The sequence below is a fragment of the Dicentrarchus labrax genome, unplaced genomic scaffold (assembly GCF_905237075.1).
Source record: "Dicentrarchus labrax unplaced genomic scaffold, dlabrax2021, whole genome shotgun sequence".
In the NCBI taxonomy this organism is placed as follows: Eukaryota; Metazoa; Chordata; class Actinopteri; family Moronidae; genus Dicentrarchus; species Dicentrarchus labrax.
In genome coordinates, this window is record NW_026136721.1 from 18795561 (window position 1) to 18811764 (window position 16204).

General features: G+C 38.9%; 1 protein-coding gene, 1 long non-coding RNA gene and 1 other non-coding gene across 3 annotated transcripts; 1 reads left to right on the top strand and 2 right to left on the bottom strand.

Moving 5' to 3' along the window:
• Positions 1-162: 162 nt before the first annotated feature.
• ttc26 (tetratricopeptide repeat domain 26) lies at positions 163-11808 on the bottom strand. The gene is made up of 19 exons (XM_051383685.1): positions 11731-11808; positions 11556-11627; positions 11307-11450; positions 10086-10178; positions 9756-9870; positions 8950-8999; positions 8483-8628; positions 7466-7637; positions 6928-7002; positions 6699-6801; positions 6324-6379; positions 5430-5483; positions 5272-5335; positions 5096-5184; positions 4731-4814; positions 4558-4627; positions 4109-4215; positions 2778-2911; positions 163-1954 (listed from the first exon to the last, which is right to left on the bottom strand). The coding sequence occupies exons 2-19, from the start codon at positions 11556-11558 to the stop codon at positions 1840-1842; spliced, it is 1674 nt and encodes a 557-aa protein (XP_051239645.1). The 5' UTR covers positions 11559-11627; positions 11731-11808; the 3' UTR covers positions 163-1839.
• A 482-nt stretch (positions 11809-12290) lies between these two features.
• Positions 12291-12363, top strand: trnar-ccu (transfer RNA arginine (anticodon CCU)). The gene has a single exon. It is a non-coding gene; the product is annotated as a tRNA-Arg (tRNA).
• A 759-nt stretch (positions 12364-13122) lies between these two features.
• On the bottom strand, positions 13123-14980 carry LOC127355100 (uncharacterized). The gene is made up of 3 exons (XR_007881669.1): positions 14905-14980; positions 13878-13999; positions 13123-13258 (listed from the first exon to the last, which is right to left on the bottom strand). It is a non-coding gene; the product is annotated as an uncharacterized LOC127355100 (long non-coding RNA).
• Between the last annotated feature and the right edge of the window lie 1224 nt (positions 14981-16204).

The window sequence follows — 16204 nt, forward strand, 5'->3', positions numbered from 1 at the left end:
CTTCTGTGGTAGAAACCAAGGCTGGATTAACCTGTTAACCAAGCCCCTGGGGTATAATCTTGCTGATAGGCCCCTATTAACCCTCCACTTACCCCCTCCTCCCTGCAATGTGGTTAGTCCTGCCAAGCTGCTAAATTTGCAAGTGAAAGAACTCTTCATAGATTTTACACGAGGATCAGTTTAATCATTATGAGGAGTACAACTTAGGTCTACAATAAGTATTTAGTTTCATGTGAAAACTATTCGCGTCCACATTCCAGGTCCACTTTTTGTTGGGGACCTGTCAACAAAGCTGCAGGTTAAATCTCTTCGTCCTCTTTTCAGTTGGCAAACAACAAAACTGCATCACAGCTGACATCTGGTCAACAGTGGGACGGACAGCCTGGTTGACCAAATCATTATTTCATGGTCTGGACACTGAGAATAAATAAATACAGCTTTGCTTTATGATTGGTTACAACCAGGTTTAACATGTATGTCAGGAGATAAAATGTTGCCTTCTTCTTCACTCTGTAGCCAGACATCCCTCGCCTGTGACTGGCTGCACACAGCCTCTGCAGAGTGTGACAGCCTGTTAGACGTCTGTTCAGTGTCCTCCTGCTCTCTGTGAAAAGGGTAGTTTATACATTTAACTGGCTTAATGCAGACACCCTCTCTGCCTGTGAAAACACTTTTAGAACGTCTTCTGTGGATCTGGAGGAGCTCTGTCATGTCTGGCTTTTTTAATTTTTTTTAACATAAAATCTGCATCACAAAAGGCCTAAAAAGTTAAAGGTGACAACATTCAAACAGACAGGAAGGTGTAATTAAAGGTGCTATTGAATTTCATTATAGGATCCAGCAGGGTTTTTTTTAACTTGACTTACTCTCATGACTAAAGTTCAGGATTTATCTGCCTCTGCTGCTTTGACTGAGACCTTTCTTTTGTTTAAATTGTCTTTTAACAAACCCTCGTCTATATGGAAGTGCAACATTAAATCAATTACATAGTTCTTTAACCTTGTTGTATGACCGGAAAATAGTATAATTCATCCACCAGCTGTATGTTTGTCAAACATGAAATTGCCAAATGCATTTTACAAAGAAAAAAGCTGGTTTTCCAGATTATTAATATACTTTTCAACAGTCATCACACAACATACTCAATGAAGTATACAGAACAGCTCAAGTGTAGCAGCTGTGCTCCCAATTATATTAAACTATGTTATGAATGTGTCCTTATATTGTTTGTTATTCTGCAATATAAACTATTGAGCACCTTCAGTACTTACTGATACATTTCTGAAAGACCTTAATACATTACATATCTGTTCACTTAGACTTTTTCTGGATTGTCACTCGTTGGAAATTTTACTGTTTAACATTCACATTCAGATATACAAGTGGACAGATTCTTATATCTAAATATCTTTAATCTTAGTTACCTCTTAGAAATATAATTGTAAATACATATATATTTATTTTTGTCTTGCCTTTGATCCACTTTGGCCTGATTTCTTTAATTGTTCGGTTCTTCTTTATTTTTGCATTGCTTAAAAAAGATGAAAAAAAAACTGCATAAAGTCAGTTTTCACATTGATATTCATACAAATTAATCTCTCAACGTATTTTTTTAAAATACAGTCACATTTTAATACAAATATAAATACACAGAGAAATTCAATCTTAATAGAAAACACTACGGAGTAGCAGAGATAATAGCCCCATATTTCTTTGCTTCATGTGGCATAGATATCATTCATACAATTCATTCAATGGAAACGACTGCTGATGTCTGCATAATGTGGCTACTCTTAATGTAGACCTGTAGTGAGCTCTTCAGTTCAGTTCTGAAGGTTGTCAAGAGAGGAGGACTCTGTTGTCTTTGGCCCACTTCCTCAGAGCTCGGATTATGTATTCAACCTGGGGGTTTCCTGAATTTTGCAGCAGGGGCACCACCTCTTTAAGTGTCTCCCTAGAACACAAACAGGATATGTGAGGAAACAAGATTAGATCAAGAATGTATCATCTCCTCATGTTTCTTTTATTCAGACATCACACCCATACAAACAGACCACAGAAGTTTGATGTGCGAGTCCTGATCTTATTCAGTTTTTACTGGCTAACAATCTCAGAACCCATCGGCTATCGTCTGATGACCATTTAGCCTCTGGGGGCTTTGGCCAATATTTTGGGGCTTCCGGTGTGGCCAGCAGATATCTGGACAACGGATATCCGGGCCAAGACTTCCTCTGCAATCCAGTCAACAACTTGATAAACGAGAATGACGAGAAAGACACAGTTCGGCTGATCTTTACAATCAGATATCTGCATATGAATGCATATACATTTTGGGTGCCTGGTTAGCTCAGTCGGTAGAGCTGGCGACCCATGTAAGGAGTTGCTGCAGTGGCCCGTGTTCGCATCCGACCTGCGGCCCTTTGCTGCGTGTCAACCCCTCTCTCTGCCCCCCTCTCCTGTCCATCTTCGGCTGTCACTATAATAAAAGGCCAAAAAAATTAATGCATATACATTTTTAAAAAAAAGACTGAATCATCAGACGATAGCTGATGGGTTCCAAGATTGTCTTTTGACCGATGCATTCTGTCTCTTTTGCTCTCCACACAGACTGTTTACCTGCAAGCTTGCTCAAACATGATTGGTCAACAGTACTTGGGGCCACACACAGAAACCAAAATGCCCAAAACTTGGTCTCTTGCCTCCAGATTTTGCATATGAAATGTTAAATGATACAATCAACACCCACATTATTGTACAGGAAAAGGAGACAAACATACTTGGACTCCTTGTTTGCCAGTATGAGCTGGAAGATGCCGACACATGCCCCTCTCTTTCCTTCCCAGTAGTTGGAGCCTGGGTCCAGTTTCTCCAGTGCATCAAACGCTTTGGCTGCATAGTAGAACTGGCCCATCTGAAACAACAGACTGTGATCATGAGCACCGGTATGCAACATATTGAATTTCTAATAATAAAGCGAAAATTGATGAAAAATATTACAAAGCAGGCAAGTAGAGAATCAATCAAATGTGCATTTTCTCTTAAGGTGACATTCGGGAATCAAGCTTATACATTTGACAGATATAAGGAAACAAGTGTATTTGGAAATTTACAGCATGAGATTGAAGGACCTGCTCTTAGCAATAAATTACTGCATGTTAACAAAGAAACAGCCAGATAGAGACATTGGTGCAGTTATACTGAAACAATTACTCGATTGACTGAAAACTGATCTGTAACTATTTCAATAATCAACTAACTGTTTCAGTCACTTCTCAAGCAAAAATGCCCTAAATGTTTTATATCATTAACAACTGAATAACTTTTTTGGACTGTTGGTCAGACAAAACAAGACATCTGTCGGGCGCCCGGTTAGCTCAGTTGGTAGAGCTGGCGACCCATGTACCGAGGCTGAGTCCTCGCTGCAGTGGCCCAGAGTTTGAATCCGACCTGCGGCCCTTTGCTGCTGGCATCTCCTCTCTCTGCCCCCCTTTCCTGTCTGTCTTCAGCTGTCCTATCAAATAAAGGCAATAAAAGCCCCCCAAAAAAAACAAGACATCTGTGGATGTCACCTCGGGGTCTGGGAAATTGTGGCGGAGAGTTTTATAGATCAAACAATAATCGACTGATTGAGAAAATAATCTGTAAATTCACCAAAATTTCACATAATCATTAGTTGCAGCCTTAAATTCACAGCACAAAGACAAATTGTATTTTCATTAAATTAATCATTTAGTCTAATCTTTAAAAACAATCATAGTTTTCCAGAACCACAGGTGATGTTTTCAAATGACTTCTTCTGTCTGACCAGGTGTCCAAAACTGAAAGATTTTCAATATGAAACTTGCATTAGAGAGAAGATATAGATTAGATTAGATTAGATTAGATTAGATTATACTTTACTCATCCCACAACGGGGAAATTCACTCTGACTGAACTGGTGATGACTGTATATACAAATGAATCAAAATTGTCTTTAATTTTCTGTCGATAAGAGATTAATTCACTGGTTGTTTCAGCTGCAATTCATGCATTTACGCATGCATTCCCATTTAAGTGGTCACCACAGATGATATTTGTGGCAGAGGAAACAAAACAAAAAGGATGTCACCTTGTAGCAGTCGTTGGCAATGAGCTGCAGCAGACTGAAGGAATCAGAGGAAGTACCCATCTTCAGATAGAGCTCCCAGGCAAGCCGGCCCTTCTGGTTCATTATGTCTGACAAGAACAAGATGAGTGTTCAATAATCCATTGTTCGCAGGCAGTTTCAGCAACCTTTATCCATTCAGATTTGGAAAATATTAAACGCCTGTGGGCAGGTATTATTGATGTGGATTAAGCCAAGAAAGGAGGAATCTTTTAATGGAGATATCCATTTCTTAGAGCTGTTGAGCGTAACACTAGTTGAGGGAAAGAGTGACCCTAAATTCCCAATAAGCCTGAGGCCAAAATCTGACTCCTCCTAGAAAATGTGTGAATGAATTGTGCTACATGAATGAATAAGCCTTGCATCAACATTTTGTATTTAAATTCTATCATCAGTGGGACTTCTATACATACAGCATCGTGCCAGCCAGCTGAGGTATACATAGTCATTCTTGATCTTTTCATTCTGAATCAGCAGAAAAACCTGAAAGAAATATTAAAACAAGTCAGAAAAATGGTCAACAATGTGTCAGACTTAATTAAAGTGTGTAAAAAGCAGTTGCTATATGTATGCTGAAGTAAGTCACCTCTTCTGCTTCTTTGTAGTTGCCAAGAGCTGCTTTAGCCTGAGCATAGTTGAAGTTGAATGTATCGTCATTATAGAAGTAACCCTACAAAAAGAAAAGCACAAATGTGACTAAACTGGTTGAGTGTCCACGTGTCCAAACAAAAGTGCATACAAAGTTTCAGTCTTTTGTTGGTCGTGAAAATCACAGGAAAGAAAGAAAAACACACCTGAATAACTACTGCGTCTGTAAAGCACCTATCACCCAGTGTGTGGGAGTCTTTTTTTCAACTCCCACTTACATACTGATAGCACAGTGAAGTAATATCGCAGTGATTCTTCACTGGAAGATACCATATAATGTGCCTTTTACTGAACAACACTAACCTTGACTGAGTTTAGATATATGAGAACATCTTCAAACTGTCTCAAGAGGAAGAAGCAGGAGGCCATGCATTGTCTGCCAGGAATAGTGTCTGAAAGAAACAAATATGTTACACACACACACTCTCACACAGTGCTGCTTTAAAGGATTATATTGATCAAATATCTATCCAGTGTACCGCATTCGCTAGCCGAGCCTCCGACCAACTGAAAGAACTGTTGAGCAATTTTCAAATGATCCCTCTGAAAGATGAAAGCACAATAACAAATATTTGTCTTGGACTCACTGGTATTACATTTGTTTCTGTGTAACGATTTATTTTACAGAAATACTCACTGATCCAATTTCTTGTCCCAATGCTGCATTTACCACTCCCTTCAAAATATATTCCTGAGAAAATAAATGATCAAAGTAAAAAAACATCATAAGCACTCTTCTGTAGAATTTAAAATGAGAGAAAGGCAACCCTCATTATTTTGACAGACAAACCCATTTAAAGACCAGTGTGTAGGATTTATTTACAACCAGTGGTAAAGTTGCAGATTGCAACCGTTTGAATACAGCTCAGCCTTTTAAGCTTGTAGGAGAAACTGTGGTGGCTGCAAAACAAGCAAAAAACATCCCAGGCCCCATCTAGAGCCAGTGTTTGGTTTGTCTGATCTGGGCTACTGTAGAAACATGGTGGTTCAACATGGCAGCGTCTGTAAAAGAGGACCCGCTCCCTCTGTAGATAAAAACGTCTCATTCTAAGGTAACGAGAGCAAAACAATTCTTATTTTCAGGTGATTAAACACTAATGACAACATAACCATGAATATTATATTCCATTAGATCATCCTACATGTTACACACTGGACCTTTAAAAGCAAAACATAATTTAAGAGTAAAAGTGAGTCAGGACTTTATCAATAATTTGAAACATTTTTCATTGCTGCTTCAAACCGCATCAGGAGAAGATAAAAACTGTTCACAAAAAGGAAAAAGAATTCTCCAGGAACTCTTAAGTAGAGCGAGGAGAAGCGTTTATTAACAGGCCTGATGTTATCTGGCGTGATGCTGGTTTTTGTTAAACATGTTCTTTCTTGTAAAAAGAGCATGACAGCAATTAATTGCATAATTGTAACTAAACATAGCTTCTGTATTGTTCTTCATGTGACCAGATAGTTCCATGGTGCTTCAAAGAACAAGCGTAATATCATGTTAACACTCAATGTCTCTTTGAGTCATTACCTGAGGTGTCGTAGGCACCAAATCTTGGATTAGGCTGTATGCTTCCTGGACATCATCTGTGTGTAAAATGGAACATGTGAATCACTGAGCTAGCAACTATACATCAGGGTGTGATTTCATTGTGTCATGTACTATTTCATCAGTTTTAGTTTACTTTAAACTAATTATACAGTATGTTCATGATAAATATTTTGTTTTTGTACAACTTATCTCAGATGAGTATAGTTAATTGCATTTGTAAGTAAATGATAAAAGATCTGAATCTTTAATGCTTTACTCCTCATTTTACAGTTAAATCCTGCGTGCTGGCACCGTAATAAAAGTATGTTCTTTGTTTTGCTTGTTTCAGAAAACTGCAATGTCATGGCTGCGCACCCTGTCTGAGATAGTATATGACCAGGTTGAGTCTGGCCTCAGGGATCACATCGATCAGAGGAGGCAGCACCTGCAACGCCCCCTCCCCACCACGAAACACCACCTGCAGTACACAGGAGAAATATTCAGAGTGTGGAAAAGTAGCATTTAAGTCACTAGTATACACACACGCACACACACGCACACACACACACACCTACACACACCTTGGAGCTTGTGAAGAGCTTACCAGGTTGTGTCGGATAAGCTCCTTAGCAAACTCAAAGGAGCAGGAGGAGATGTCGATTAAGTTCTTCAACTCAGCCTAAGAGTGGGAGAGCGCACACATGAGTCAAACCACGAGTAACTCTCACCAAAGATATGAAAAAAACAAGTAGTTACTGACTCAACTGTAATGTGCATGCATGGTTTATTAATAAATAATATTAAAATAACACATATCCTTTAAAAGCACAAATACTATGCACCCTAACTACAGAAAACACCCTTAAAAGTTACAGTACTGTGAGCTGTTCATTTCAAACATTGCCATTGAGACACAAACATGGATGGAGATTTAAAAATAAAAATGCAGTCAAGATTTTGTTTTTTCTTTTTACTTCTTTATTTCATTATTAAAGTAACATAGCCTCTGACCTTTGACCTTTGGGTGATAAATTCTTACATAGATGTCAACTGGCCTCGCACAAAACAAAAAAAATATGAAAACACATCCGTGTGAAAAACTACCAAAATATAAGCCAGGATATGCAGCAAACACTGAGTACCTCAGCTTCTTTGCCATTGTAGAGTCTAAAGTGGTTGCAGGCCTTGAGGTTGAGGGCAATAGTGGATTCAGGCATGCTCTGCAGGTACACAGCCAACACCTCCTGGGACACATCATAGTAGTCCAGCTTGTAGTAACACAGAGCCACATAAACTTTCAGGGCCAGGAAATCTCTGAAGACAATGAGGGTGTGAAACATAAGTAGTTTAAGTAAAAAGAAACTTCTTCATATTACTTAAATCAGACAAGAAAATCAAGAAAATAATTCCATTAATTATATATAATATTATTATTGTATATAATGAGAACATATATCTTCAGATATGGACAAACTGATGATTGATTCTTGAAATAATGAAGACTGAAATCCAACATAGTGCAAAAAAGCCAGAGACTCTTATTACAGGAATAAACAGACACAAACAAGCCAACATGTGAAAGCCAGAAAGGAGTATTAAAAGGGAATATCTGCAGGCTGGCTAACACGAAACAACATTTCCAGTCAAGGAACATCAAGCCCTGTTAAAATATGCATTTGCACAGCCATATTTGGATATTTTTTGCATTTTTCTGTTAGCATTCAGAGGAAGTAGTAGTAATTTGCATGCCCACAAAAATGCACTCAGAGCTGCTGTAGATGCCTGAAAGTAAAGCTGCTTTCAACGCTGTGAAAAAAACCTCAGATGCACCTCGGCCCACAAATGCAACAAAGCCGTGAATAGATCTCTGAGAGAAGTGACACAGGATATCTATCTAGTGAAATCAAAGTCTTTCATTTTCTTATCCTTGCTACTACAGATACCGTATATCAGTGTTAGTGGAAGCTAGCTCAGCAGGTCTGCTGCACTGCCACTTGAATTATCTTTATGGTTCCACAAGGCGTGAAGCACATGAAATCTAACACTCCTCCATTATCAACTCACACCTGTCAAGGTGGTGCTAGGGTGGCACATGCACCCAAGTGCAGCAGGACTGTGAAACTAATTTAAGAGAGTAAAAGGCAGGAGAAAGCACAGACCTGTTCTGCAGTAGAAGGCGTTTATAGATGTCTATTGCCTCCTGGTAGTGGGAGCGCATGTAGTGGATGGATGCCAGGCTTAGCTGGTCCTCTGTCACATCCTCCAGGTTCTGGTGGAAACCCATCAGCTTCTTCTCATCGTTGAACTGAGACACAATATGAAGACAACAGACAATGAAGCAATACAACATTAAGAAATGTGATCATGATAACAATAAAGGTTAAAAAGAATGGGGTGGGGGGAGGCAAGGAGACAAAGAAACAAATACTCATAAATCTCAAGACACAAAGGAAGAAAAGGATAGTTTAAGGGTTTTTATCAGGTCTGTGTTGAGATTAAAAGAACAGAAAATCTATGACACAAACACTAGAGATACCACAAAATTGCCTTGATAATAACAGTATTCCTACTACTACTACTACTAGTCATAATAATAATAATAATAATAATAATATAGTTTTCCAACCTTGTGAGCCAAGTGGAAGAGTAGGCGGTTTTGCAGGGGGGACATTGGCGCTACAGAGAGCAAGAGATACCAAATGTAGTACAAACATGATAATAACAGGCACACTAATTATCATTAACATCATAACTGAACAGCATTGTATGTGAGCTGGCAAAAAATGTATACAGTAACTGAGGAGCAGTACAGCAATCCATTTAGCAAAATCGGCTAAATTCACTGATTTCCTTTGTGTACTTTAAGCAGCAAAAAGTCTTAACAACAACAACTGATCACAATAAAAGCCTGTAAGTAATTATTAGACTTCTTGAATAAAACCTGGTGTACAATTACTGTTTTAATTGAAGGTTGTCCAAAAATACACTATATGAACAGAGTGTGTGGACAACACCCGGCACAAAAAGTAGTGGGCTTCTGGATATATAATATACATGGCACAAGTTAAATCAACAAGTTGTCAGTTAGATGCATGTGATTTTTAACTGAAAAAAACATAACTGAAAAATAAACCCATAATTATTGATATTTAGAAACCACTAAACACCAAGTTCAATTGCAAAATATGTTTCATTATATCTTTAAAAAAGGGGAAGACATTTATTTATAAGTCTACTGGTTGGCATAGTAGATGTGAATACCATATTCCTCCACATTTTGAAAATGTATTGATAAGCTACAGACAATAAAATGCCTAATAGTGCCACAGTGTACTGGTGACCAAGAGGATTGTTTCCCAAACAACACAGAACAAAATGTCCAGTGGTCAGCATACAGGACAGAGGAGTAATGTCCTCAGTTTGAAAGCCTACCCTTAGATGCAGCCTCCTCAGCCTCTTTATAAAGCCCCAGAAAAAACAGGACACAGGCCAGATAGACCCACACGTCAGCAGGACATTCAGGCTTCATGGTCAGAGACTTGTACTCCTGTCAGAACATAATGAAGAAGTACAACAAATGTGATAGGAGCCTATAAAAACAGTCCTTCCACCCACTTAGTATTTAGAATTACATATTTAAATACTGCAATTAGCAATTAACTTTATGAGAAATGATGTGTATCCAGCTACACATACTCACACACACACACACACACACACACACACACACACACACACACAAACACACCATAAAATAAATACCTCCATAGCTCTCTTGTAATCCCCCAAGTGAAAGGCACAGTAGCCAATCCAGAGGTCTGCATGCTCCTCTTTCTCTCCAATGCTTCTCTGAAACTAGAGGTGACACAGCAACACATCAGCAGCAGAGCAGCAGCATCCAGTAATATAGTGCTTCCTGTAGCATAGATTTGGGAGCGATTCTATTTCTGAAACTTTAATTCCAGGGCATGACACAGGATAATCTGCAGGAGGCACTGCAGTCTAAAAAAAATAATTACCCCTCTATGAAAGAAATTATTTATTCATCCACAGGGGCAAGTTAACCCAGCAGCTCCATCTAAGTTAACTGAACTATTCAAACTGAACTATCATATCTGGATATTTTTTATTATAGGAAATTACTGCTTCATTCCTGAAATTACAGTCTAATCAATCACAGGGAGGCAGAAGACGGTAACTAACAGACCACTTAATTAATTGGTCTTAAGAGGGGGATTCATCTCCCAAGAGCCTACAGTACAGATGAGTATTAGTCATTGTAACCGTGGAATCATTAGAAATTAGAAATACAGAATATATCCCAATAAATATTGGACATTTGAGGCTGATACCAATATCAATAATAAATAAATAAATACATATTTGGGGGTTTATAAAATCTAATTACGATGGCAGATAGTAATTTTCTTAAAACATAAACAATCCTGATGTTTTGATAGATACATACTAGGCTGGTCATTTTACAATTAAAAAATAAACTTCTCAGTGCTCTCTGGTGGACAAACTATATAATGGAAACATTGTTTTTAAATGACCTCAGACCAACTTTGGTATTTCTCTTCAGCAATATTGGATTAATTAATTAATTGGATTAATTCCATTGAACCATTTTCTCTTACTTCTGCAAACAGTATGTAGTGTTTACTACACTGGTATTGAAGCTAGTGGAGTTATTTTAAACTATAATCACATCGTTGTGTTTGTGTGTGTGTGTGTGTGTGTGTGTGTGTGTGTGTGTGTGTGTGTGTTGTGTTGTGTTTTTTAGCCTCTTGTGCATTTTGTATAAGTCTGCAAATAGCTCAGGAGTCGGTCAGCAGCAGTAGAGTAGTGCACACAGAGCTGGTGAGGAAGGATTCAGTGACTTCAGATCCATTAATGCATGTTAGCATGAGATCTCTAAACCTTCTAGTGAACTTTATTAAACCCTGATTTGGACTAAGTTTCACATATGTGTGTAAGTACCTCTAACAGTGTCAGGGCCCCAAGGTAGTCTCTCTGTTGCAGGTATTCCTCCAGACGGGGAACCTTGGTCTTGTTCTTCTTCTTCTTCTCACTGATGCTCGTCGGTGTCTCTGCTCCCACGGCGGGCTTCACGCGAGACAGGATCTACCAAATGTACAATAAATGTGATGTTTTCATCAGGTTTTCACACCAGTATGAGACTGCTATAGCAGTATAATGGTCCTGGCGTCGGGTATGCGTAAGACTCACCATGTTTGTTGAAGAGGTAAGTTAGTTGACGTTAGCTAACTGTTGTTTATCACTAGGTAACGCTGGGTGTTCCTATCAGTGGAAGAACTAACGGTTAGTTTAACTACTTACTAAAGTCAACTCACACGACTACCGTGGTCGTGGTAAAATCACAGTTTAACAAGTTTTTTCTTACAATATCTGAAGGCGAATGTTGCTATGTGCGGTCTTGGTAACGTTAGCTAGCTAACAGTTCACCAGCAGCATAGACTCGTTCTTCCGCTCTCATATTTTCAAATTAAAAGCACACGCAAATGTGCTAAAGAAACCTAGCGAGTCAGTTAACGTCATTTTTCGGGGTGAAGTGTTCATGTAACCCCTTCTGAAAACCTGTGAGTGAGCCGAACCACAGGTTGGAGATTGCAATTGACGGAGATGCTCCGACATTGCAACCGTTTTGGAATAATGATCTCGAGTGACATTTATTTTTTAGTCAAAAAGAGTTTGGGGCTGGACCGGAAACACCTCGACTGTTCTGTGCTGAACTTGACTCAATGATGTGCTCTTTGTTGCCTAGCAACGGAACAGAGAGACATGGCTGCAGCACGCAATAAAGGACTGAATATATTTCTAATATAAAACGCAACCAGGACATACGTCCGTACATCAATTGTATTCATCAATACATATGTAACAACTTCGTCGTCATACAGTTTTTATATAAATACTATAATCTTCATTTTTGCACTCATAATTGCCCCAGTGGCCTAATGGATAAGGCACTGGCCTCCTAAGCCAGGGATTGTGGGTTCGAGTCCCATCTGGGGTGGAACATTTTAAAGCACAATGATCAATGCCAATAATAATCGAAGCCCTGTTACAGAAATTGCTGCATAAGTCTCAATTACAGTAATTCCCCAACAGTACAACATGCTATGAATTTATAATTTGCTACACATCAGCACTTTGTACACACATTTTAATTTCTCTGACCTGTCTGGTTAAAATGGGTGTTGCTGCTTTGGTGCAATTTTACAGGTACAAATAAATACCTAAGTTGTTTGTCAACTTTTGGGCATTAGTAAACAGAAATGTTTACACATAAGAGTGATAAAACATATTGTAGAGGCCATTTTGCACAGATAAGACATGTGATTTTAGTACAATAAGTTTGACCAACTATAAATGGTATACTCTAACTTATGTACTTTGTGGACATTAACAATAGCACTGTTTCCTTATAAAGGTGTGTGCATGACTTCGTCACTATGCTGCACATAAAATTAGCAATCAAGTGGGTCAGTTCTGTCCTTACACAGCCCTCAACATGGATCACAACACAGGTCACTGAAAATTAAATTTAAAAGGCTCACAGGTGTAGTAATTTTCATTAAGTTCATATTTTTACACCCATTATATTTTCTAGAATGCATTTTAAACTTATTAAAAGGAGGTGTGGACTGTTGTTGCAGACTAGCTGAGGATATTAATGCTGCAGTATGTTCCACTGAACCTATGACACATTTGATATCTTAACTATTACACACTTGTACATACATGATTTATATCAAAAAGAAATGTGAAACAGTTTTAAGGAAACCATCCAACTTTATTGATTTCTTGGCTTATTGTGTTGTGCATTTCTGCACAGTAGCCAACTTCAGAGAGCACCAGCCAGCGGGAGCTGGAGACCAGTCTTGAGCGGCAGTCTGGGCACTCCAGTTCTGTGGGAACAAGAGGAAACAGAAATTGTTGTTTTCTTCATTAAATCACACAGCTGCTTCAAAAACCCCAACTATTTTCTATACCTACAACTCGAAAGCAGCAACCGTTTATGTACTGAGGAAGTGAATCAGATGATCCAAGAAGGTTTGTTTTCCTGTGTCTTTTTTAGCTGTAGTGGCAAAGATTGCTATCAAAATAACAAATTATGAATCATTAATTTGATATTTTTGGTGCTCATGGTTTCTGTAAAATGAATTGGAGAATATAACTAAATGTGCAGCGTCCATACTGACAAAAGTTTAAACATTTATATTTGTAGGCAATCCAAGATCTTAGAACCTCTAAAGAACTTCTGTAGAATTCACACCAGCTGTCTAATTGAGACCTGAATTTGTCAAAACATGAAGCCACACCAGGCTAGTAAAGAGGAACTGCATCTAATGGGACACTGCTTTTAAAAGGGAAGTTTTACAGTATTTTGCATACTTAAACTGATCATATTTTCCTGTATTAAATCTAATAGGAGTATACTAGTCAAACAAAAAAAAAAAAAACCCATTTCAGACTTTTTAATGAGTCTGAAACATTTGTGCTTGCATGTTATTTTGCACAACTCACCTCCTCTGGGTCTTTAGAAATACACATCAGGCTCGGCTTTACAGGGTTGTTCCCTGGACATCGTTCCCCCTCATTCTCGACACCTCTGACCAACATCCACCACATGTGACCCACAGATAACCCTAATCAGAAGAGACAAATAGGTGTTTTTACTTTCCTACACAGCATCAAATTGAGTCATGGGACAGTAAAAAAAAAAAAGGCAGGTAGGAGCTGACATGTAATACTTATGAGAGATGGCACCTGGTCTCCCTGGTTTATAAACAAGTGAGCCAATGTTCCTGTGTGTCTGACACTGGAAATGTGTCACAGTTCACAGAGCATGGACAAGAACTGTGCTATAAACAGGCTGAAGCTCAAATGATATTGACCAGGTGCTATTTAGTTGGGCCATCCCGAGCTCAACACAGCAATTATGCCACATGAAGAGGCTTTTAATCAGCTGATCTAAAATTTAATTACCAGCCACAGGGGACTCAATCTTCAGCTGTAATATCCACCTCCCTTATCTTTTTTTCCCCCTACAAAACACCAGCAAAGCTCGCAGCGCGCCTGCACATGGGTTTAATCCCGGCACTGAAGAATCTGCCGATTCACTGACTTCAATACAAATTGAAGCAACCCGGGGCAGTACTTTGAGAGTTTCTACACACGCAAACCTGCTGCCATTTGCTTTGAAGGAACACATACGGCTAAGAAAAAGGTCATAGCATTTAGTGCAACTGAGCATGCAGAAGGCACTGAATTAGTGTAGTATGAGAGAAACAAGGCACATCAGTATTTAATGTTAAAGTGTGGCTCAGGTTGCTATCAAACCCCAGTCATGGGACAGAAGTCCTAATGGTGTTAGCGAAAACCAGGCCGGATCACTCTGGCACACTTCCGACACCTAAACACCGACAAGAACAGTGCCAGGCTTTAATGGTGTGCTGCATGTTTAGTGCAATATGCTTAATATTAATACACAGGAGATATTCTGAGAGGGTGTAGCCCTTCACATGTGGACCAACTTCTTCCATTAACAGACCTGTTTCCGCTCCTGGAGGAGATGACAAACGCGGTGCTGGCTGCCAGCAGTTAGGTTCGTAGTTTAGACACCTGGAGAAGGAAAGATAGAAGTCAAATTACTTGCCGCACAGAGTTGTAACAGACATCTGTATTAATGTAGTTGGTAATGGAGTGATTGAGCTGTCCAAGGCCAAGCTTTTTCTAATATAATGAACAGTGTCCATCTGCAGCAGGAACTTTAAAGCTACTAAAATAGTGTAAAATTGTTGTATTTTTTAAAGCGTATGAAGAAATCAATTAAATTCTTGCTTATTTATTCTGGCACTTGTAAAGATGAAGGAACAGATGAAATGTAAGAAAAAAACATCCAACTCGCCATCAAGGCTTCCTCTCTGTAGACGTACTGCTCCATCTGGAAGTCCAGATCCTTCACAAGTTGGTTCCTGCTTTAAGGAACTTCAGCACATCATCCTCCATCATCATCTGCAGCACATCCACACCACTTTCTCTGCATCACAAGTTGAGTTGAAGAGCTGAAAGAGAATTTACAGTCAGATATCAGTGAACACACAGAGGCTCCTAATGTGAGCAATAGTTCAATACTGAACAGACACTTTTCTTTAACCAGAACTGGATATACATTCTCTATTTCAATACAGACTGGCCAAAATGGGAACAGAGAGTTTACACATACTGTACAGTAGTCACAATTTAAAACATTCACTTATAGCTCAATAAGACCTGAGAGGTTTGAATGTTTGAACACAGTCCTGTGCTACAGTTGAAGGAAGCTACCTGATGTTAAAATATCTCACATTTCTGACCCCTCTCAATAATTTAAAGAGTCAGGCTTCAAGTAAAACAAGCCGTGGAGAACGGTATGATTGTATAAACTGTGTAGAAAAGCTAGTTTATTGTGTCATTCATTTCACTTAAAATGTTACCTCCTCCCCCTCCCCTACCTCAACCGGACATTTTAAATCTTTAACGACAACAAACTTCTCAGCAATTTACAAAAATACACTTTTTTTTCCCTCGTGTAAGCATGGCGTTTTATTACTATTTAACTTAAATACACTAACCTCCTTAATACAATTATAAGTATGCACAGACCACCAAGGAGCATGTTCTCTATTCCAATAATGAGGCTCGTCTCAATCATGTACCCCGCAGCATATTGATAGCGTTACTCACAGTATTCATTATTAAAATATCACATTTATTTCTCACCACGAGGCACCGTCGTGTAGAAGTCCGCGGGTCTGCAGCGCGTCTCAAAGTCTGCACCTCATGGTGTAAAGGGGACACTGGAGGAAGTG

Coding starts and splice junctions, on each gene's coding strand:
- ttc26 (XM_051383685.1), bottom strand. Junction 7,003..7,465: donor ACAATGGCAAAGAAGCTGAG/GTACTCAGTGTT, acceptor TCCCACTCTTAG/GCTGAGTTGAAGAACTTAAT. Junction 1,955..2,777: donor CTGGCAAACAAGGAGTCCAA/GTATGTTTGTCT, acceptor TTTGTGTTCTAG/GGAGACACTTAAAGAGGTGG.